Here is a 22,910-nt window from a genome sequence, read left to right on the forward strand (position 1 = left end):
TGCATCTGCTGTAACCACCATCCACTTTGTTAACCTGGTTTTCAGAAGTGCACAATTGCTAACCCATCCCCAAAAAACAGACTGGTGTTTTACCATGGAGTCTATATGAACACGTCAAGTTGCCTTATACTGAATTAATCAGTCCTTTAAGGTCAATATTGACTACTCAGTCTACTCAGTCCTCTAATGTGGAGGTCTTTCACATCACCTATTATCTGATCCTTCTAACTGGAGATGTCACGGATTGAACCTAGGACCTTCTGCAGGCCAAGCAGATACTGTACAATGAAGCCCCAGCAACTCCCCAAAGATCTTGACCAATATGTTATTTTGAATGAACCCTGAGATTCAATCTGAGATTCAATCTTTTCCATCGTTCTCCAACACAGTTCTTGAAATGTATTAATGCTGACCCATTAAAGCCTGACATAAATAAGTAAATTAAAATAAAAGTAACACTCCCAGAAGATTTTTAAGCTCAGGCTTTGGCAAGCCTCCAAGGGAAGGAAGTTCCATATGCTCTCTCCATCACACTTTGCATGGGTGGTACTATTAAGATTTGTCTATCAGAGGGCATGATGGAGAAAGAGCCAGTACCTTCTTGAGTAAATTAGGACTCCAAAGCCATTTATAAGCTAGTTTATAATATATAAGCTTGTGCCTTTACAGCAACAGGGAACCCAGTGCAAGTCTTTAGTATAACGTGAGTTTAGTTTCTCATTTTACATTTTGAAGGTTGCCAATTTTTTTCTGTCAGAGCTCTTGTGCCTTTCACAGTGCAAAGGCTTCCTTTACCAGCTTTCTGCTTGCTACACACTTATTTAAGGGTACAGGAAATACTCGTTCTTTACAACCTACATGGGGGGCTGTCTTCCTTGCACCTCCCATACTATGACCATCACTGATGTATGTAATCTAATAGAATAGAAAAACACATTAAGTTTGTTAGACAATTTTTTTAATTAAAATACTGTTATACCAAGTGGAATGCTACAGCAATCTCGGTATAAGGCGGCATAATAAAACAGCCAGGTTTACATTTAAATACTTAAGATAACTTAAAACGCACAAAAAAAACACCCCTCATTGTCTTTGGCAGAAAAAAAGTTCACAGCACAAAAATAGTTTAAAAGGTATACCAATATTAATACGAAATATATTAAGATGTGTCTTTTTCTCTCTTTCTCTCATAATTTTTTTGCTTTGTTTTTCACTTGTAAACAATGCACGACTGAACACCTTTTTTTACAGAACTATGGAGGGTGATTTTTTTTAAATGCAGTTGTCCAGCAAATGCACATGTTCAACAGAGACAGGGGACAAGAGGGGGAGTCAAAAAGTACGTGAAAGCAACAGCACCAGGGTTTGGTGGAAAGAGAAATGCGTTAACATCCGAGTGGGCTACTGTCAGAAGCCTGCTGCCAGTAGACAGGAGTGTAGAAGGCTCTTGAGTGATCAAGACTTGCACATTCTGGAGTAGATCCAGAGAGAAAAGAAAAAGAGGTGTTTTGTGTATGTAATCAATACTTTTCCAGAAATAAAAAAGGCAGTCAGGGTAGAAAGTTATTTTTGCATTTCCATATTCACTCACATCATTTCCATAAATGCCCATAAATGCAGAAGACTAGCTGCAGGCCACATTTCCCACTTCACAAACAAATCAACTCAACACAAACCCCCACACACATACTGCATCACACTTCTCCCACTGTTTTGGAGCAAGGTCCGATTCACTTTTAAAGCACTGCTTATCTGAATACTCATTATTCCTATCTGTAAGAGGCCCAACCACGACCTTCCCTTGGAACAGACGGTATTTTCTGCAGATGGAATGACCCCCGTTTTATGCCAGCTGGGGATCAGGGCCATTCATCCCAATACAGCTGTGCTGATCTACACCACATGGGGATGTATCCAGTTTAAAGGACACAGCTTGGAAACTGCAACGCACTGAACAGAAACACTTGGCTCGCGGCTGCTATTCAAACAAAGAGCAGGGAAATTCCAGTCTGAAGCATCATGGGAAACAGCTTCAAAGCAAATGGAATCTGAAGGACTGTGAAGGCGGATATTTAACTCTGGACAAACAGGATATGAAATGGAAGAAAGGGGGGGAAAAGAAACGCTAAAACAAATCTGAAAGCAAGACAATGGAGAAAGAAGCTTGACAGGGAACAAAGAGAGAGATGAGGCAGACCCCACTGCAAGTGGCAGGAAAAGCCAAAACAGAGGGACTGTGGCTGAGTGAAATATTGCTTACTATTGGGTTTGTTGTTACAGAAGAAAAGATATATACAAAAAACCAGGCCCCATCTCTGATCCTCTGCCGCAGCACCTATCACAGGTCAGGTTCTACACTCCAGCCAAAAGTAGCCAATTGTCTGTAGCCCTCTGTATCCACAGCAGTCCCCCTGCTTGAGAGGCGGGAGGTGGACCAGGGATGGGGGCGAGAACAGGGTGCAGGGAATTAATTCTAGCCACAACAGCACCAGACAAACACTCTTTGCTTAAGACAGCTTACACTTCAGGTCCAGGTACCTGCCAGGAGCCAGTGAATCAGGCATGCCACCTCTTGGGGTGCCAAATCCCAGCTTGCCACCCTCTTTCGGGGCTACACCCAGGCAGCACCAGAGTCCTACTTGACTTCCCAGTCTTCCTTCCCATCTCTCAGGAGAGCCAGTGGCAAAGAAAGCATGGACCAGTGGCTGCTATGCAAGCACCAGCCTCAACAAACAGAATGCCTGCTATTGCTCAGTCCATGGCAGCAGAGAAACCTTTCGGGGTGACTCAAAACACAAATGGAAGTCTGTTGCTATTGCAGCTTCACAACCCAAAATGCAACAGCTGATCTGCTTGGGATTCCCTTCCAGCTTCCCTTGCAAAGTCTCTGTCTACCCTCCGCCGGCCATCCTAGTTGCCAAAGAGTTCTCCAGTCTGTGCGCTTTTGGTCAGTCACTGTCCACTGATAAAGCAGAAAGGAGTGGCAAGGTCTGGTCATGTGCACAGAGGACTCCCGTTCCTCAGATGAGAATCTCCACCATGTCAGACAGGTCCAGGGTTTTAGCAGCTGGCAAAGTCTCTGCAAGGAAACCAGTTGACTGTTACTGTAAATGATTTGAGGAAGAGCTCAAAGCTACTTCTGGCACGAGAATGAGGCAAATGATCAAGGACCCCATGGTCTTTGCAGTGGAACATTTATCTCCGTGCTAAACACAAACATAAAAACAGAAAGGTGTCCCATATATATATTGGGAAATGACTTTGCAATCAAGCAGCTATCCTTTTTAGAAATAGCACTAAAACTTCACTTCCATTTTTACCACTGCATCCATTAAAAAAAAAGTGTGGTGCATTGCCACAGAGCCCGTCATTAACTCAAACCACTTGTAGCAAAGTCTGCCTGAATCCAGCTCCCAGTGTAAATTCGAAGCTGACCTGCCCTCTGGGCTATCTTTTTGTATGCTTGTCCCAATCATCCTGTAGGTACAGTGCTTTAGGGTCTGGGTACATTCCAGGGTTGCCAACAAGCCTGGAGAAAAAATATTCTATCCATTTCAATAGAGGCTTAACAGGATGTTATGTGGCAGGCAATTCTATTTTCCTCCATGTCAAAAAAAGCCACCACTGCCCACTTCAACACATTAAGCCTCTATTAAAAGACATTTTCTCCAGGCGTGTTGGCAACCCTAGTAGAGCACCTAAAGCTCAGTGTGAAGCAAACACTATCTGCGAGGGTGGGGTGGGGGTGGGGAACAGACAGCACCCTCTGGACATGAATCACCCTTTAAAACTTCAGCTCGCCTCCAAAATATTTAGGCTGTGAAACGCTGGGAACATCTGGGCTTTATTGCGAAATGCCGTAGCTATGAAAACCACTAGGGAATGCAGGGAACTTCAAGGTATGCAGCCCTTTCACACAAGCTGTTGTTTAATCTCTCTCTCTTCCTTCCCTTCCCCCATCAGTGCACTTTTTCTTCAGCCCCACCTGCTCCTCTAGGATAAGCCTGCTCTGCATCACACAAAACTCATGATTAGTCACTATGGCAAGAATCTCAACCTTGGCATTTAGCCCACAGAAGGCAGCTCAATGTTCAACCTCTCAGTTATGTGAACCTTGTCAGGCATCCCTAGTAGGAGATGCTGGTTCACTGGGTTTATAGCTATTAGCCAAGTCTGTAAGAGAAGGTCAGAGGCAGGGCTAGTTCCACAGCCACTCTCTGTGGGTTAGGCCAACAGGTGGCACTCACCTAATGAATCTGCTGCACCGCTGCTGCTTTCGAGGTGTGGCTCAAGTTCTTCACACTGAGGGGGCTCAGAGGACCCTTCTGTCTGTGTACTCCCGTCTCTGCTGCCGTGTTTGGTGTGGGAGGGAAGAGGGCCACAAGCTGCTTGGCTGGCAGCTTCTGCTGAGACCTTGGGAGCTGAAGGGAGGAGAAAAGGAACCCAGTGAGATCAGCAACTCCAGAGAACTCAGGATAGTCTTGCAGGGTTCAATGAGGAGGGAAAAATATTTACAACTGCGGCTAATGCCCTTGTCTGCATTTCTTCCTGACCCTGAGTGCTGGCAAGAAAAGAAGCCAGAGTATCACAGTCCACTCCCTAAACAGATATTTAACCAGTCTGTAATTATTGCCCATGTAGGAAGAAATTCCACAGATTAACTGTGGAGTCGAGTTTGGGGTTTAATTCAAGATGAAGGACAACACGGATGGCAAACATTCCACCTAGCGCCCTAAGTGTTTTTTTTTAAGTTCATTATGCTGTTCAATCCCTCTTCCCTCTCCATTAGCCTATTCCCCTTTCATTTCACAGATCAGGGAAACTGTAGTTTGCTGTGAAATTCAGTTCAGGCATATAGCAGATTTATAGCAAATGTCATTAGTCTCTTTACAGCTGAAAATCAAGCAGACAACAGGAACTGTCACTGAGGAATTACACAACTTTAAGGCTGACAATGAAGAAACTGAAATTGTTAAAAGATTTTCCATTCCTTGGCTCAATCATCGACCAAAAAAGAGACTGCAACCAAGAAATTAGAAGACTGAGATTTGGAAGAGCAGCTGTAAAGGAACTAGAAAAGATATTTAAGGATAAGGAAATTTTACCAAGATCAAGATAATTCATGCTATGGTATTCCACATTACTATGTATGGATATGAAATTTAGACAAAGAAAAAAGCTGACAGGAAGAAAATTGATTCCTCTGAAATGTGGTGGTCGAGGACAGTTTTATGGATACCACTATAGATGGCTAAAAAGACAAAAAGGTGGGTTCTAGGTCAAAGCAAGCCTGAATTCTCCCTAGAAGCTAAAATGACAAAACTGAGGCTATTACACTTTGATCACATGAGAAGACAAGGCACTTTGGAAAAAACAGTAATACTAGGAAAGGTGGAAGGCAGTAGGAAAAGAGGAAGACCCAAATTGAAACAGCTTGACTCAATAAAGAAAGCCACAGCCTGCAGTTAGCAAGATCTGGGCTAGTCTGTTAATGATAGGACATTTTGGAAGTAATTAATTCATAGAGTTGCATAAGTGAGAAGCAACTTAACGGTACGTAACGCATAGTCTCCAAACCATAATTTGGAGGCAATCCTCTAGTAACCCTGTTTTCTTCTTGTCTTTCCTTCAAGCTGCTCAGTGTACATTGTTCCCCATTATATCCTCAAAAGAACTCTGTGCGTGATGCTAGGCTGAGAGTGTGACTGGGCCAAGGTCACCCAGCAAGCTTCCTGGCAGAGTGGGGATGTGAATGTGAATCCCATATCCTAGAACAACACTCTACCACTATACACTACTGGCTCTCCTAGCAACCCCTGGTTGCTCATAGCAAACCATAGTTATCCTAACTAAGGAAAGGAAGGAGAATTCATGCAAAGAGGGATAGAGTGAAGGAGAGAACGAAGTGTATGACATCCAGAGTTTCCTCCTAGCAGCATAAATGTAAGTGGAAGCAAAAGAAAAAAGATGATATATAAAATACAGTCACAGTCAAATGTAAACTTAAGCAGAATCCCACCCCCTGCACTTCTCCACCAAGCAAAGCCTCTCTTACCTGCACTCCCTCGGGAACCACTTTCACTGCCAGCCATGCCTGGCCAAAACTGGGTCCCAGAGGCTGCAAAAATGGATGGCACAGATTTGGCAGGTCGCAGAGAGCCCTGAAGAGCCTTGTTAGGGTCCCTGCGGGAGCGCTGCTGCAAGACTTTGATGACCGCATCCTTCTCCAGTATTTGGGCATGCAGAATTTTTAACCTGGACAATAAAGAAGGCAAGCTTGTGATAAAAAGCAGGCATTAGCGCCTGAATGTCCCAGAGAAAATATCTATGGAAGCATCCTCTGGCTTCCTCACAGCTGTTAAATGGCACCCCAAAGCACATTACTGAGGAGACCAATAATCATATTTTCCTTCCTGCTGATGGAGAGCCTGTTGCTCATTTGACATTAGCACTAAGAGATTCACTCAGATCACAAGCTTCCCCTTGGCATGCTTTGAAGCCTGCTCAACAAAGAAGCTGGTTTCTAAGTAACGCAATTTCAAATTGACAGATGCTTTCCTTCATGCTGGGAAGAAGGCATTGGACAAGAAACCTCCCCTAAAAGGACAAACCTGTTCTCCATTTCCTGGTGCTTGTGATTGGCCAGCAAGAGGTCCTCATCAAAACTACTGTTAGGGGAGTGGCGTGGGGAGTGGTTGATGATGGTTGTATCCCGCTGTGCGGCTGCAGTGGCCGCAGCATCCATGGCAAACTGCCGCATGGTGCACTCTTCTAAGTACTTCTGCTCCCACTTCGTCATGTCAGCCTCTAGGGCTAGAATCTTCTCTTCCTTCTCTCTCAGCTGTTCAGACAGTAAATGGGCATTCTGCTCAGAAGATCCTCCACTTGGCACTCCCATCTGTCTCTGGATTGGCAAACAGACACAAAAAAACCATTATGATGGTGCATTCAATGCTGGAAACAGCCCACTCAACTGTTAAGCACAGGGGACCCAAGAAAGTGGAGATCCTGCACTGAACTGCTGGGGAATTTGAGCAATTCTGGTTTGGAAGGAACTTGTTTCTGTGAAGTATATTGTTCTTCAACAGGGTCTTAAACACGGTGTTCAACATATGTCCCACGTCTGCATTTCAGCCCGCTTTACAATCGTATCACCCCTGGATGCTGGCACATCTCAGCTTAGGAAGAAGTTAAAAGCTGTCCAGTATAGCTCTGTTTCATAGTCCTGCCAGAATGCCAGGACAGTAGATGCCACACTGACCTCTCCTGGGAGGCTCTTCCATAAGTATGGTGGTCCATTCCAGAGCATGCCTTAAAGTAACGTAATCGACAGCACTATTATGCTGGCTTCTAAATGTTCTAAACAGGACAACAACTGGATTGTTCAATATCTGATAGATGGGTGCTTTAGTAATAGCCATGCATACTATTTCACACGTTTAATTACTGTGCAATTTGAACAGATGCATAAAAAGATGTAACCATAAGAAGAGCCCTGCTGGATCAGACCAAAGATCCATCTGGTTCGGAATCCACTTGGTAATGGATGATCAGATGCCCCCCGAAAGCACCCAAGCAGGGCCTGAAGGCCTCTTAGCAAAAAGGACATATTGCCTCGTTCCCTTTAACCATCATGGCTAACAGCTATTGAGAGACCTTTACTCCACGAATGTCCCTAACCCCCTTGAAAGCCATGTAAGTAATGGCTTTCTGTATCTGCAAGTTCCATAAACTGATTATGCACTGCGCAAAGAAGTACTCAGTCTGTCCTGAACTACTGCAGTCCAATATCATTGAATAATCTCCAGCTCTGGTGTAGCCTGCTGAAGAGAATTGGTTCTGATGTTCCAAGAACGGGCCTGGATCCCGGGGAGCACTTCCATGGGGAGAAATATTTCCACTTACGAAGCACTGCTTCCTCAACTCCTCCTTCCTGTTCTGTAGCTCAAAATGCTGTCCCTAGGAAAACACTGGGGGGGGGGGGATTTAGGGCTGCAGCAGGAGGAGGCAAGAAATTGTGGCCCATGGAAGTGCCCTACAGGATCCAAGCAGTATTCTGCTAGTCTAATGTTTTATAGCAGTTTTCCTTTAAATAAAAGCCATGAGAGTTTGCTGGGCCACTCATAAGGAGATGGGGCCATACTTCATCTGAAACGATCTGACCCAGATGCCCTCCACTTTTCTGAGCACACGGCTGCTTGCCCTACTCCTTTGGCCATTGCCTGGCCTGCTACTGACCTGCTGAGCCCGCAGCATCTTCAGCTCCTGCTCAAGACGAGTGCGGAGACGCAGTTCCAGCTGCTCTCGCTTCTCACAGGCTGCCTGGAGCTGCCCCAGTGCCTGCTGCAGCCTCTCTACTTTCTCTACATAGGCCCGCTTCTTCCGCAGCTCATCCTCCATTTTGGCAGCTCGAACTTGGGCATTGCTTAGAGCCTGTTCCAACAGCTCTGCCCGCCGGCGTTGGTCTTCATTGGCACTACGCAGGATGGCAACTTCCTGCTCCTTTTCTTGCTGGTATTCTGGAGGAAACATCAAGGGTAGAGGTCATCAGTACAATTTGGAAAGCTCCACACACACTCCCCTCACCTCTGCACAGCCAGTCCAGAGAAAAACACTGGAACCAAAAGCTTTCCCCTTGGCATCCACCTTTTGACTGCTTCACTACAAGCTAAACCAGCCATTCCCGAAATCATTAGAACAGAAAAGGGTGTTGCCTGCATACTTCACTGCCATTGACTGTTCTCTTATTTAATTAATCCATGGTGGGGTCATACTGGGCTGGTGCCCAGAGAACTGAGAACCACAGGAAACAAACAAACAAAAAATACAGATTTGTGCCAAAGTACTTTGGTTCTTATGATCTTAGCTACTGAGACCCAGGTCTGAGCATCTGGGATCACAAAGGGGGCCGCGTGTGTTTAGCAAAAGACAGAAAGGAGGAGCCCGTGACTATTCTGCTGAATAGCCACAGGAGTTCTTCCAGTTTCTTTCAGCCTGTCTATGCAAAGGGTCACATATTACCTCCTGCTTGCCATTTCCAAATCTAGGAGGATAGCAATGCACTGACAGACTTCTGGAAGTTTCAGCCACAATTCAGGAGAAACCTCCCAAATTATTTGCCCTGTTTCCCTGAACAATCAAGTAGTAATGCAGGCAAAGTAGTAGGAATGAGTCAGAAAAGGTGCTACTTGCTACACTTCTTCTCACCCTCTCCCCAGTAGGTCCTCCTGCTGTAACGGATCCTGTAAGAAAGCTGTCTTGGGAAAGCAAAGGATTGGGGGAGGAGGCTGATCTCATCCATTTGATGCAACTGAAGTGGCTCTGAGGATCCTTCTATAACAATGCAGCTGTGAGAGGACCACGTCCTTTGATGAAACAAAACTGCTGCATTGACAAGACTGGGAAGAAAGGTATTGGGAGGGGGGGATGGGTGTAGGAGTGATCTCCTTGAAGGAGTAAAGGCAGTTCCTTCCTTTGGACACTGAAAGATAACCACTATTGCCTTTCCTCCCTGTTCCCACCCATTTCCCAGGCCAATGTTCATTCCTTGGCAACTGTTTATCCTTTTTTAAAAATTCCAGAACAATAGCAAGCCAGAGATAACTTGGGCCTATGATTGAAACAGAGGGAGTGTAGCCTGTGTGCTGGAACAGCCGGAACAGCCGCTGGAATGCAAGGAATCCAGGTCACACTGATGGCTCTGGTGATTAATGGCTCTGCTCTAAGTGCCAAGAACAGCTTAGCACTCTCTGGGGAATGGCAAAAAAGTTTTCAAGAGAGGATCCGCCTCCTCTTCCATCTTAAAGGGACCTTCAGTTTTTCTCCGAGCTTAGCCCAGCAGCAAAAGTGTCTGGGAAGAGAACAAGCTACATTCGAAGGCACGGTCCAGCTGGCTTGAACGACAGTCACACAACGGCAAAAACGCTTTGAGAACACTTACTTTGGGCAAGAAGTTTTGCCATAGCCCCTTGGTTAGCTTCTTGGTTTTCCTGTGTCCTGCTAGCCAGCTGCTTGTTTGCAGATTCCAAACGCTCTGTTGCAAATGGAAAGAAAAATGATTAGCCTGTATATTCATCCAAAGGCACCTGAAATAATAGGAGGCAACTGGTACCGGCTTTCATTTGCCGGAGATGGCTGTGATAGCACTACAGAGAGTCAGGAAAGGAGGCCCACTAGCAAAGCCTGCAGGATGGGATGGAAACGCCTTTTGTTTCTAGTTGATTTTTTTTTTTTGCTAAAATGCCCAGATATTTAGTAAACAATGGAAATGGCTTTTAGGATCCTGCCAAACTAATGCAGAGATGCAACCTTCTCTATTCTTTGAAGGCAGCTCACGTAAACAAGCAAAGGATTGGGGGTGGGGCAGGGCGATCTCATCCATTTTATGCAATCCATAATTTCATAATACTGCGTTTAGGATTCCACTATAAGTGGCTCTATTCCAAACATGGCTGAATAAGAATATGCCAGGGGCTCATGCATCCCCCTCCCAGCTTTCCTTTGTTGTCTTTTAAGCACTATCTCATTTGCCCTGATATCTGAATCAGCAAGGGATAGTTAGCACCTGCCTTCCAAATCAGAAATCTACCTCAACAGGAGATGAAAGCTGTGTGAGAGAGGGGAGGGAACAGCACACAAGTCTGTGGCAACTGATCCTCTATATTGAGCCACTGGCTATGAATGCAAGCAGAGATGTAATCTGATTGCTCCACTAGGCAGAGGCACCCTTGGCACTGGAAAACGCTATACCATATTGGTGGCAATAGACTGTTTGAAAGAGATTACCATACTCTGTGTTGAAATGAGGACTTCCTGTTTAAGCCCAGCCACACAGCCTTACCTTTCAGATCCCGATTGAAGTCCTGCAACCTCCGCAACTCCCCATCCTTCTTGTTCCTCATGGTCTTCTCCAGTGCCTCACGTTTAGAAGATGCCTTCATCAGGTTTTCATAATCCTCTGAAATTCGCTGAATCTCAGTTTCCAGCTAAAGGAGAGAACCAAGAGAATTCAGTGTGGAAAGACACTTGAATGCCCTTAGCATATATTTAACAGATTGTTTAAAACTGACTGGTAACGCAGAACATTAGCAAGCCTTTCTTAATCTCAAGATCTTAGGTTTCAAAAACTAATTTGAATGTTGTATTCTGCTTTGGCCCACTAAATGAATGCTGCTCAGGGGAGGTTAAGGGCTGGAAGAGCAAGAAATCTCACAAGCCCCTAAAAATGTCAGTATGCAAGAAAACACTGCTTAGAATCTGCTTGCTCCAAGCTGCTATTTGTGCAACATGCATGCTCAAACAGACAACTGAACTGGTGAAAGCCATTTCTACTTTTCTTTTTATGTAGCCAGATTTTTGAAAGGTGAAGTTATCTTTATAATGATGTACCTATTATATTATCAGAAGAGTTAGCCGTGTTAGTCTGTAGTAGCAAAATCAAAAAGAGTCCAGTAGCACCTTTAAGACTAACCAATTTTATTATAGCATAAGCTTTCGAGAATCAAGTTCTCTTCATCAGATGCCTGATCAAAAATCAGGCATCTGATGAAGAGAACTTGATTCTCGAAAGCTTATGCTATAATAAAATTGGTTAGTCTTAAAGGTGCTACTGGACTCTTTTTGATTTTGCTATTATATTATGACTTTTTATACAGGACATTTGGGAATGTTAGTTTAAAGGAGACAGAGGAACAACCTGCATAGTATTCAAATTTCCAGGTTCTTTGGGAGAAACCCTGTCAGTTAAATTGATTTAAATCATTTATAGGCAGATGCAATCTTATTCCCTTTCATGAATGTTTGACAGTTTCTTTTTAAATGCCCACAACTTTCCTTCTCAAGTAAGTACAACTAAAGTCTAGCCAAAAGAAAGCTTCAGAATAAAGACTTCTGTTAACACTGTGGAATTCCACTCCAAAATCCCACTCTGATTTTCCCAAATGATTGTCTCTGGTTTCTGCCAGTCCACAGAACTATCCAACATACTGCTGAGAATGCAAGCCACAGCTGCCATTAAACAGGGCTTGGCATTTGTGTGAGAGCAAGCAGTAAGAATCACTGCTCAAACTAGCAAAGAGTGTGGTTGGCTGCATCCCTTCCCTCTCTGCTTTCTGGTACTATAAGGGGAGGACTGCCAACTCTACAAACCCCCAACAATAAGCCCTCCCAAAAATCTAAAGCAAGGCTCCCAAAACCTAGAAAATATGTTTAAAAGCAAGTGACATTCAAAACAAACAATTACATAATTTCTGCATGTCTCTGTATGAGAAAACGTGACAATAGCTTAAAAATTCTGTAGCCTTTCCTTCCCTCCTTGGCTCTTCTCTCCCTCTCCCATTCAGTCTCTGCAGACAGGGTCCTGACATCCAATTACATATTCCATTTTTACCTCTTTCTTTTGCAGGCTTGGCACGTTCTCTCTGCGTCCCCACCTCCGCAGCCCTGGCACGTGTCCCCCTACAGTCCCCAAATAACTCATTGGTTCAGGGTGAGTAGTCTTGCCCTTGGCTGGAGCTGGGCTAGAACAGGCCTTTCCTTGTGTGCCTCTACACAAAAGGCTTTCTGTGACTGGCCTAGTGCAAACCCCACGAGGGAGGGCCTGATAGTGAGAGGGCACAACTGTTAACAGAGAGGGTGAATAGACTCTTTTCTATCCCCTCAACAACTGCTTCAGCTTAAGACCTGTTGTGTACTGGGTACTTGCGCTACACAGCTGTTTAATGGGGGGAGATATTAAAAAATTAAAGGAGATGCATTTTCACAACAGCTGTTTCTGAGAAACAAAAGACAAAAGCCAGAGAATTTGGGGAATTATTGCCGAGGACAAGGCTGGAGCTGTGAGGAGCTTTACTGAACTTTCTTCTCCCATAGGAGTGTCAAGGCCATTCTCAATGGTAATGGCTGCTCCATAACGGCCTTGACAAGCATATTCTTCATGGCAAGAAGCTGTTGTGCCCATTGTGGTTACAGTTCTCCTAAGCAAAAACTGCAAACACTGGAAGAGGCCAGATGCCTTTGTTTGGTAGCAATTTATCACCCAGTCATGATTAACCCAACCTTATAGTTTCCCATTCTCCCTTGTTGTCTCCTGGCCAACGCACAGGCAATGCTTCTTACACCACTTGTTCTGTAACACAACAGCATGCCTTGGAGTACTCAAAGACCTTGTGGTTGAATTTCAACACTGACCCAATTCTCCTCATTAAAGATCTGTACCTTGGGGACTTTGGCGAAAGTGTAATGGAGGTGATACCAGTATAAAAGCTAGCCCCCCCCCCCAGCTTTTCAGTGAGCTCTACAAAACTCATTGGAAACTCAGAGAAAAATCCTATGCAGTTACTTCAGTCTGTCAGGCCATCTGAGTTAACCATTGGGCTCGGGCTGATGTGACTCTACAAAGGATTGCATGGTAAGATGGAGTAGAATTTTTGACCTAAAGAGCATTCCCATGCCTTCAACAACTGTTTGGCCACAACTACCCTTCTGTGCCTCATAGCTATTAAAGGCCCAGGAGTGTCCACGACCAAACACCAGTAACACGAAGCTGAAGGTAGTTTCTTGCAATCTCACTGCCCTAGTTCATGACTGTTGTTCACGTACAATCAGCATTATCACCTCTTTGAAGAGGTCACTGAGTAACCAAGCAAAGGAGAGAAGGAATACACAGGCTGTAAGCAAGCAGGCTCCCTGCAGACACCATCTGCAACATCCACTTGTCATCTCCCTCTTTCATTCTCTACTGTTTCTCCTAAATCTTACAGCAGGGTTCCCCAATGTTTTCAAGCCTGAGGGTACACTTTGAAATTCTGACACTCTGTTTAACAGGATGCCTTTTAAAATCAACACACACACACAGTAACATGGCAAAGAGACTTGAGCTGTGGTGGCAGCTGTCGCTGAAGCAACTGTTTAAAAATTTCCGCAGGCAAAAAGATCTCCAATGGCCAATCAAAAGCCCTGCTGGGCAACAGCCCCACCTGCCGATGCCCACTTTCTAAAAGCACTTGACGGCCCCCAAGAAAGGTCTCAGCTGGCACCATGGTGCCCATGGGCATGGCATAGGGGACCCTTGTCTTATGGGAATCACAGACTGGAATTTATAGCTATACTATAGAATAGAGAGGCTTGGAATAGGTCAAGGAAGAAATTCCAAATTTAATCCATTTAGGGATTATTCAAATGTCCTTTATCTGTTAACTAAGTATAAGAAGAAAGACTAATCTGTCAATCTTTCCCACCAAATGGACAGCAGAAAGCCCTTCAAAGCCTTGTAGCCAGCTATTAAAGAAGAGACAGCAGGCCACTGGCCTTGAAGTATCTATTTCTGACATTAAACATGGATTTAAATTCTGTGTCTGGAAAGGAGTGATTGACAGGCATGCAATTCCTTGCTTGTGGCAGCATCAGACTACACATGGATGTTGCGTCTGTTGCACATACTTTGGTCAAGTGAGCTCCTGAGAAAAGTCCAGCTCTGCCTGCTCCTTTACCTTCTGGATTCGGTTGGCTTTTTCACCGAAGTTTTCCAGTTCCCGCCGCAGAAGCTCATTTTCTCTCTGCAGCTTCTCATTCTCTCTCAGCAGCTTCTCGTTCTCCATCAACACAGCTTCCATTTGGGACAAGTGACTACCAGTGGAAGCTGCCTGGGCTGTCATCAGGGCCTCCATCCCAGCAGAAGTGAGGGATCCCAGAGTACTCTGGCCCAGCGTGGCCTGCTGTGGCAGGAAAGCTTGGGCCATCTGAGCCTGCATCACCCTAAAGAAAAGAGAGGGAAAGGAATTACAGACAGGCATTTTGTAGCAAGAAAGCCTCAGTGCTGATCTTTAGATGCGCTCATTTGTAGCTCCAGGTGCCTGAGGCAATCAAAGGAACAACTTAAGTCACTAGACCTCAAGGATTTTACACCTTTAATTTCAGTCCTCTAGTATTTTATAGGCATTTTATATGATACACTTATGAAATCTTTCAGCAAATCTTGAGGAACTGGGGAAACAGTTATAAAATTGTTTCAGACTGCTCTGTTCTATACTTTCCTAAGTGACACTTTAGATTAGGAAGTAGGTCACTGAATTTGCTACTGAAAACCTTAATAATTATTTTACTAGAATAATAATGTTTAACAGTTAGATAGTATTTCATTGTCCAAAACACCTTGTACATTATCTTGTTACAATGATGCTGTAAAGGAAAATAAAACAGAAGCCCAGAGGCACCTTAAAGATCAATAACAGTTGCTCCAGCTTTTGTAAGATAGTGTTCACTTCTTTAAATGCTATGAAGAGGAAATCATTATCTACATATTTTTAAGGAAAAATACAGAAGGGAAGTAAAGGGAGGAGCTGGGTGCAGAGAGCAGCTCAGTGTAAATCCTGTAATAAATCTTTCAGGTATGATTCTCTGTGTAAGTGACTGGAACTGATGATGAGTTCATTGTAGGGTTGCCAGATCCCTATATCCTCCCAGTGACATCATCATACCAGCCATGGGCATGATTCTGTGCTTGTTTGGGGGGAATAGCTTTCAAAAGAGAATGATAGGACTACAACAGGTGAGCTCCCAGGATGTGTCCAGAAGCATTTGTGTAGATTAGAGTATTCCTTTGCTTTCAGCCTACATCTTTTAAATGAATTTAAGAGAAGTAAATGAATTTAAGAGAAGTAAAATAGGCAGGCAACCTCTTCCATGGGTGAAAGCATTTGCAAGAAGCCAAGCGAAAGCAGTACCAGATGTCAAAATTAAACAAAAACTCGGGTGGACTTTCAGTCTAATTCTAAGCAGAGTTATTCCAGTCTAAGCCCGTTGATTTCAATTGGCTTAGACTGGAGCAACTCATTTTCGGATTGCACTGTACAAGAGTTAATGTTAATGAAAGCACTCCAGGAAGTTTGCTACACCTTATACATTTCAAGTATAAAAATATCACCCTTCATCAGAGTAATTTTAGATCTTTGGGCCAAAATTGGCCACAGCAATGCGAGACAGCACACTTTCCCCAGTTGCCTGCCGGTCATCGTGACCAATCACCAGTGGTCAGTCAACAGGCAATCCCTAGGAGATTGCTCACCACCAGCGGGCAACTGGGAAGCCTAATTCAGATGTTCCAGCCTCAGTCTCATGGGGTAAGCCAGTATTATCACCTCCATACTGCAGATATTGGAGGTAGGAGAGAGGTGTGAAACTGAGAAAGGGAGTCCTGGCCAAGGGGTGATTTGAACTGGGCTCATTCTCTCAGCTACTATCAGCTCAGAATAATCCTGGAATGTGTAAAAGATACTCTGAATATCTTTTGATGAATTTCTAAGAAAGACAATAGTTCTGTTTTGTAACATTGGAATTCTGTGGCAATTCGCTCTGGATCCATTTACTCTTGTGGACTTAATCTTACTCACCAAGAAAGTGACTGTCCCAATAAGTCCATAAGAATGATCTAGAACAGTTGTGAGGTGACAAGAAGCACTTGTGCATTTTTTTACATTTTGTTTTTGTACATTTTGTTTCCTTGCAATTCCTTCTTCCCTGAAGTCCTCATTTTTAAAGAACAACTATTATACTGTTCAACACTTTGCAAGTATTTAAAACACAGAGGAGTATAAATGGTACCAAAAGAGTGTTGCCATAAATATATCACTTTGCCTACTGTTAAGCAAATTAACATTAGATTCACAAATAAATTGTTCATAAAGTAGATGTCCACCTTTGAAGAATAAGGTGTTTGTATATATTCATTCAGTATTCAGCAGGCTCCTTTTAAAAACTCTTGATTACTTATTCTGTGCCATGCAGCTAAAATACACAATTGACCTGACTTGTAACCCTGATCCTATTTATTTGGGACCATGTCCACTGATGTCATGGAACTCACTTCCAAGTGTATATACTTAGAATTATAACTGCCTTAGGATTGGACCCAGCCAGCATTTCAGCTGCTGAAAAAGGAGTAACTATTTTAAAAATGCTATTTTGAGGATCAGGGATCTGCACGGACATAATTCAAGTTGAAGTAAATGGGCTTAGAATGGTGTACCTCTCTTTGGGATCACACTGACAGGATAGTAAATTCAAATGGGAAAAGCAGGTTTTTTCATGCAAGAGGTATGAATTTGAATATGGGTATTCACATTCTTGAAGTATGACTCATAAACAGTAAAGGCAGTTTAGTAAACAGGAGAATCTTTTTTATGCAGACCTCTTATTCAATAATAATTGCTAAAATGATTGCTAATTGTTCAGAAATTTCATCCTTAATGAAAGTTTGAAACTCTTAGAATTCAACATGGCTATCGACACGGAGCCTTGAATGGGAAGGGACTTCCTGAAAAGACATGGCCTCATAAGATTGAGGTTTGTCTGGTAGAGACTTATTCAGAAATTCTTGCGAAGTGATTTGATGGCAAACAAGAATAAATGCACCTTCCTCTCAGCATATAGTCCCCACCCCCTCCTTTTGTTCCCCACAAGTTTATTTCCTGTCTCCAACATTATCTCTTCCTGTCAGCATTCACTAGTTTGCCTCACATCAAGATACAACACAGTTCAGTTCCCTGTCACCCCTCCTTCTCTAAATCTATTGCCTGCCAGTAAATTGCGAAGAAAGGTAGGCCATCCTGAAACTACTAAGTCACCTGTCAAGCTGTCTGTTTTAAGCAAACAAAAAAGCCCTTTGCATGATTTCAAAACTATCAGATGAGCAGGAACATCGAACACCGGACTCTGTCCAAAACCAGCCCTTTGCATTCCTATCCCTTGCTAGCTGCACACTGTCACAATCCTCAGAAGGCACAAGCAGGCAAAGGAGACAGAAGTTAAGCCCCCCATTAATACTTTAAGGACTCATTCTCCAACCAGAAAAAAGGCCTTTTCATGTAACCACACGCAACATCTGCTGAAAACAGCACTGCTGCTTCTTTCCCCCCTCATGTGCTTTTGTTCCATATTTAATGTCAGTATCACTGTTTTCCTTTGTTCTTAAAGAAGCCAAAATATAAAGCAGGCTCAGAGCCCTTTCTCTATTCTTGGATTTGTCAGATGTTGTCTTGACCCACCTCTTTCAAAGCAGCACCCCAGAGACTCAGTTCCTCTTCACTAGTTTTGCTCATAGATAGGACTGGTTGCCTATGGGGCAACCATGCCAACCCCCACAGGTGGCTTAATTCCATCAAGCATTTCCATGCCACTTGATCCTGCATCTTTGCTTTCCAGTTCACCTGGGACAAGAGTGTGTCTTCCTAGCCAAGATGCTCCTTCTAAGAATACATGCACCCCCTTTCTAAAGCGACGTGAACCACACGTTCATAATGTCCACCAAAGACAAAGAGCTCATTTCCGTAAGTAACTTTGAAAAACATTAGATCTACTCTTTGTTGAGAAAAATCAATACACAATATTTTGATTCATTGTATCCAAATTCCATACTCATTCATTACCAAAATCCACTTCCCATTTCTGAAACGAGAAAGGTGACTTCTGATGAGACAAATGGGACAATTTGAAGCAAAAGCTCAATATGATGGCTGGATGAAGCTTAGCATTCCCCAGTGTCCCTGAGAATTCCAATCAGTACTAGATTTTCAGTGAGGAATCCACCCAGATGACAACTGAGTGACTCACTTGAATGCAATTCACCACCCAAGCCCTTCTGCAGCCGTCCTTTGGCTTAAAAGCCTGCAACATACCTTATAATCACAACTGAACCCACCAGGATAGGTAAGAGCACAGTTCTTACCTGATATCAGGGTGTTGAAATCCTGGACCTTCTCTGTATTGGTGCCTGGAGTCTGGCAGGTAACTGCCAGGAGCCTCTTGGGAGGGGATTATATAGGGGTATTCTGGAGGGGGACCACGGGGCTCCAGTTCCTCAGGGAGCTTGCCTCTGGAGACACAAAGCTGGTAGTGCCTGGAAAGTTGAGGGTAGCTGTGAGAAGAGCTCATGTGGCTCTGAGCCTTGGCGCCATTCCTCTCCAGAGACATCTGCATGAGCCGTTCACTGAGCGAGCGCACGTGCCCATGTCTTAGCTCTTTCAGCGATTCATCCTGGTGCTTGCTGCTGGCGTCAGAGGCATAGGCCCTACGTTGCCCTCCCTCTCCCAGTGCCCCTGAGGCTGCGCCTGCTTGCTGCCCTCGCTGCAGGGCATAATACTGGGAATGAGCTTTAGCCTCCTCATAGGTGGGAAGTTCCTCTCCTTTGTGCTGAGGCTGGTAGAGCCGATACATGTTATTTTCCAGATAGAGGTGGTCACAGTGGTGCTCCTGACCCTGGGGCTCCTGCCGTGTGGATTGCTGAACCATCTGGCTCTCTTCCTGCGTGAGGCTCTCCAGGGAGGACCGGGGGCTCCCACCGCTTCCCCCTCCACGCAGAGCCTGCTGCTGTATTGCCAGGAGTGTTCGATTCTCTGTGAGGTTGCCATACCTCAGCTGCTCCTGAATCAGGCGATGAAGGACAGTCCCAGAGGAATCCTCCGCTGTCCTCATTCTCAACGACTTGGTTGCCAACCAGGATTTTCCAAAGGCACAGAAAACACTATCCCTGGGATCTAGCAGCTGCCGTGCAGCCAAAGGAGCCTAAAAGAGAAGAGATCAGGAGTTAGAACAGCTTGGTTAACTGAGTCAGCCAGCATCCTTCCACTTTTTCTTGAGTACTTAGCTGCAGAAATCTATTAATGTTGTCCATAAATCAATCAATCAAGGTCAGGATACAGGAAACACATTTTGGACCTTTGGATGCCATTCAGAAGCTGCGGTTCCCAAATGAAGACCACCTCACCTACATCACAGGGAACTCAATAGATAACTGCATGTACTTCCAAAATGAGTTCCTTGGAGGACATCTGAAATGCAGCTAGGATAACATTTAAGTTCTTGTTTATTGGTATCTGTTGCAAGCTGCTCAGAGTTCTTAGAGTTGGACAAGGATAGGAATGTAATAAATAAATACTTTGATATGACTTCAGTGGCATCACTTCCAAATAAATTTGCTTAGGATTGCAGCCTTACAGCATATTTTATTTCACTGATTTCACTAGGGCTTACTGTGCATAGTCACTATGCATAAGACTGCAACCCACCATGGGCTGTATATGCAAAAGGATGCACATTTTTTTTTAAAGAAAATCGATTCATTCTCACACCATTGTTTGCAAAGCAGGCCTACTGAAAATGATATTTTAGACTTGCCCATTGACCACCAGCAAATTCTGGGATTAAAATCTAAGTTTCCAACATTCTAACCCAACACTTTGCCCACTGAACCACACTAGCAGGGAGAAAGAATCAATGATCTGTAATGGGACTGTCTCACAGTCCAAAAGATGCACATCCATCCTCTCCCAATACTTTTATTTATTCAGTACATTTTTATCTTGCTCTCCCTCCATAGAGCTGAAGGTGGTTCTATAAGAGGTAGCACCTCTTTTTCCCCCAGAATGAGAACAGTCAATTTTCAATGTTGTCATTTGGACAATGATCACAGAACAGTTATAGATCCAGTGGCCTTCAGCTGCGGAAGGACAATCCTCCTCTCTTCACCTACATTCACAGGTTTCTTAATCTTTCACCAGAAAGGAGACAAACAGTGCAATCCTATGCACAGTTACTCCAGTCTAAACCCATCGGTCAATGGTCTTAGACTGGAGTAACTCTCCATAGGATTGCACTGAAAGTCCTTCTCCCCAAACATATACATTTTATACAACCCCAGAATGAAAAACAGAACAGATGATGATGTCCAAGAAATTTCTAGTTAAATGTGCATTTCCCTTTTAAAATAAGAAAACAAATCTCATAAAGAAGGCACTATCAGTGCTGCAAATTGACTAGTAGCTGATTTTGGCAATGAAAGCTTCCACAACTGGAAACCAAGCATGCCTTTAGTCCTGGAAATATCCTCCAAGGGAAAGGCAAGCTGAGCATGCCCAAAGTCACTTTTGGGTTTGCATGAGACACTGGTATGCTGAAAACATGGAACATAGGAAGGGCAAAGTACACTCCAGTGCGGGGAGGGGGGAGCACCCCCAGTATCTTGTAGTGAGAGGACCAACAGGCCAGGGAATGAACCACTGTGATGGCTCACTAGTAATGCACATGTTTTGCATGAAGAAGGTGCCAGTTTTAACCCCCAATCCCTTCTGTTCAAAGATTTTACATAGAAAATGTTGAGAAAGACAAAGAGCTTTCTTTGCTCGAGGATCTGGAGATAGAGGCACTTCTGGACACAGGAGACAACACTGAGCTTACCTAATGGCCAGGTTCTATATAAAGCATGTTCATATAGGTTAAATTTGGGAGAGGGCCATCCCATAATATGTGATGCCACAGAGCTAACATCTTACGCCCTAAAAGGCTTGGGGTGAACAGTATGTGATGGTTATACATTCAGCATTATATTTTGCAGGTATGTTACTCTTTTTTTAAACAGTTCCTTATTACTGAACCGTTCTGTAAAACTTTGCCACATCAAAAATGCTTCAGAACTTTACATTCAATCCATTTTGAAAGGGATGTGGTCAGTTTCTGTGGAGAGGGCTAAAGGAAGCCTTCCAGCATGAATGACACTAATACAACAGCTATGCATACCCATTACCGGCACTGCTGTATAGAGCTGGGCAGAGGGGTCCCTGCAGAGCTACTACAGCTTGCATCTGCTCACTCCTGGCTGCCAGCAGCCATCCAAGGCAACGCGGCCCATAGGGAAATTTTCTGAGCCAATGGCCGGCCTGCCCCTGATTTGCATGGCACTCTGTAGCATCCAAGATGTGCCGCTCCTTATCTTAATGCCAAAGGTTCTTGTGCCACCTTCAAGAGGAAATAATTTATTGGGGCACAAGCTGGTTGTTAGGAGGGCCGGCACAGAGTGACACCGCTGCCCCTCTGTTCCCGGAAAGATCTCACCGATCAGAATCAAGAGCTGGCATGTAGGATAAGGACCCCCCCCCCAGCATGCACACACCCACCCCGGTCCTCCAGCCTCCCAAATGTAACCGAAAGTGAGCGATCGCCTGGAGCACACTCAGCAGATCGCCATCTGCTCAGCAGTTCGAGTCCCCCAGCCCGGCTGCCCGCTCTTTGTTTTCCAAATAGTTCTGCACTGACATCATCGGGGTTTGGATTGCAATTAACATTCCTTCGAAGTGAGAACGAGCCAGCTCCTGGCTCCGAAAGCAAGGCCAGTAGGCAAGACAAAGCCGAGGCTGCAGCTTGCCAGGGATCCCCCCAGCACCTGCAGTGCTCCCAGCGCATCTGAGCGCACTCCCCTCCGCAACCCAGCAGCGCCCCGGAACGCCCCTCTACCCGCCCGAAGACCGGGCAACGTTTCCTCCCGTGCCTCCGGAAGAATGCCCCTGACGAACACCAGAGCGGCTGCCAGCAGGGAAGAGAAGCCGATTCGAGCGGGGAGGAATCCGGCGTAGTGGCATCCCCCGACCCGAATCCAGGCCGCAGGGAAAACGAATGTCTTTTAGTCCTGCCCCGTGTCCGCAAGCCGAGAAGCAAAGACCTGAGCGGTCCCCCATTCCCATTCGGGACGCTGCCTTGCGACTTCCTACCCTCCATCGGCGTCGGACTAGAAGCCGCGGTGAGGGACTCAAGAAAGAAAGAAGGGCCGCCTGCAGTCGCAGCGCAGCCCCGCAGACGTCCCAGGCCCTCCTGGCCTCCCTGCAACAGCGAGAGACGAAGGACTTACCCGACCATAGTCCCCGAAACGGCCTCGCAGCGGCTGAGCTCCACGCGGCTCCTCTGCGGGCTTTGGTCCGCGGGCAAAGGGAGCTCTGCACCCCAGCCAAGCGCTCGGCGTCCCGGGCTTCGGCGGCTCGTGAGCGTAGCCTTCGCCTCGCAGAGCGCCGCCTCCGCCTGTGTTGCAAGAAGGCGACTGAGCACAGCGCCTGCCTCCGCCAGCTGTAATGAGAGCCGGGGAGGCCGGG

General features: G+C 45.0%; 1 protein-coding gene across 1 annotated transcript; it reads right to left on the reverse strand.

Moving 5' to 3' along the window:
* Positions 1–941: 941 nt before the first annotated feature.
* AMOTL2 (angiomotin like 2) lies at positions 942–22,853 on the reverse strand. The gene is made up of 10 exons (XM_054982816.1): positions 22,673–22,853; positions 18,722–19,557; positions 14,490–14,754; positions 10,841–10,985; positions 9,941–10,033; positions 8,239–8,519; positions 6,612–6,904; positions 6,056–6,255; positions 4,248–4,421; positions 942–3,079 (listed from the first exon to the last, which is right to left on the reverse strand). The coding sequence occupies exons 2-10, from the start codon at positions 19,465–19,467 to the stop codon at positions 3,021–3,023; spliced, it is 2,256 nt and encodes a 751-aa protein (XP_054838791.1). The 5' UTR covers positions 19,468–19,557; positions 22,673–22,853; the 3' UTR covers positions 942–3,020.
* Between the last annotated feature and the right edge of the window lie 57 nt (positions 22,854–22,910).

Source organism: Eublepharis macularius, chromosome 6 (genome assembly GCF_028583425.1).
Source record: "Eublepharis macularius isolate TG4126 chromosome 6, MPM_Emac_v1.0, whole genome shotgun sequence".
NCBI classification, from domain to species: domain Eukaryota; kingdom Metazoa; phylum Chordata; class Lepidosauria; order Squamata; family Eublepharidae; genus Eublepharis; species Eublepharis macularius.

Excerpts from the sequence above, each read along its gene's own strand:
- AMOTL2 (XM_054982816.1), bottom strand. The coding sequence starts at position 19,467 with ATGAGGACAGCGGAGGATTCCTCTGGGACTGTCCTTCATCGCCTGATT. Across the intron at positions 8,520-9,940 it reads GGCAAAACTTCTTGCCCAAA|AATACCAGCAAGAAAAGGAG; the intron begins GTAAGTGTTCTC and ends TGTTTCCTCCAG. Across the intron at positions 3,080-4,247 it reads CGGTGCAGCAGATTCATTAG|AGACTTTGCCAGCTGCTAAA; the intron begins GTGAGTGCCACC and ends GTTTCCTTGCAG.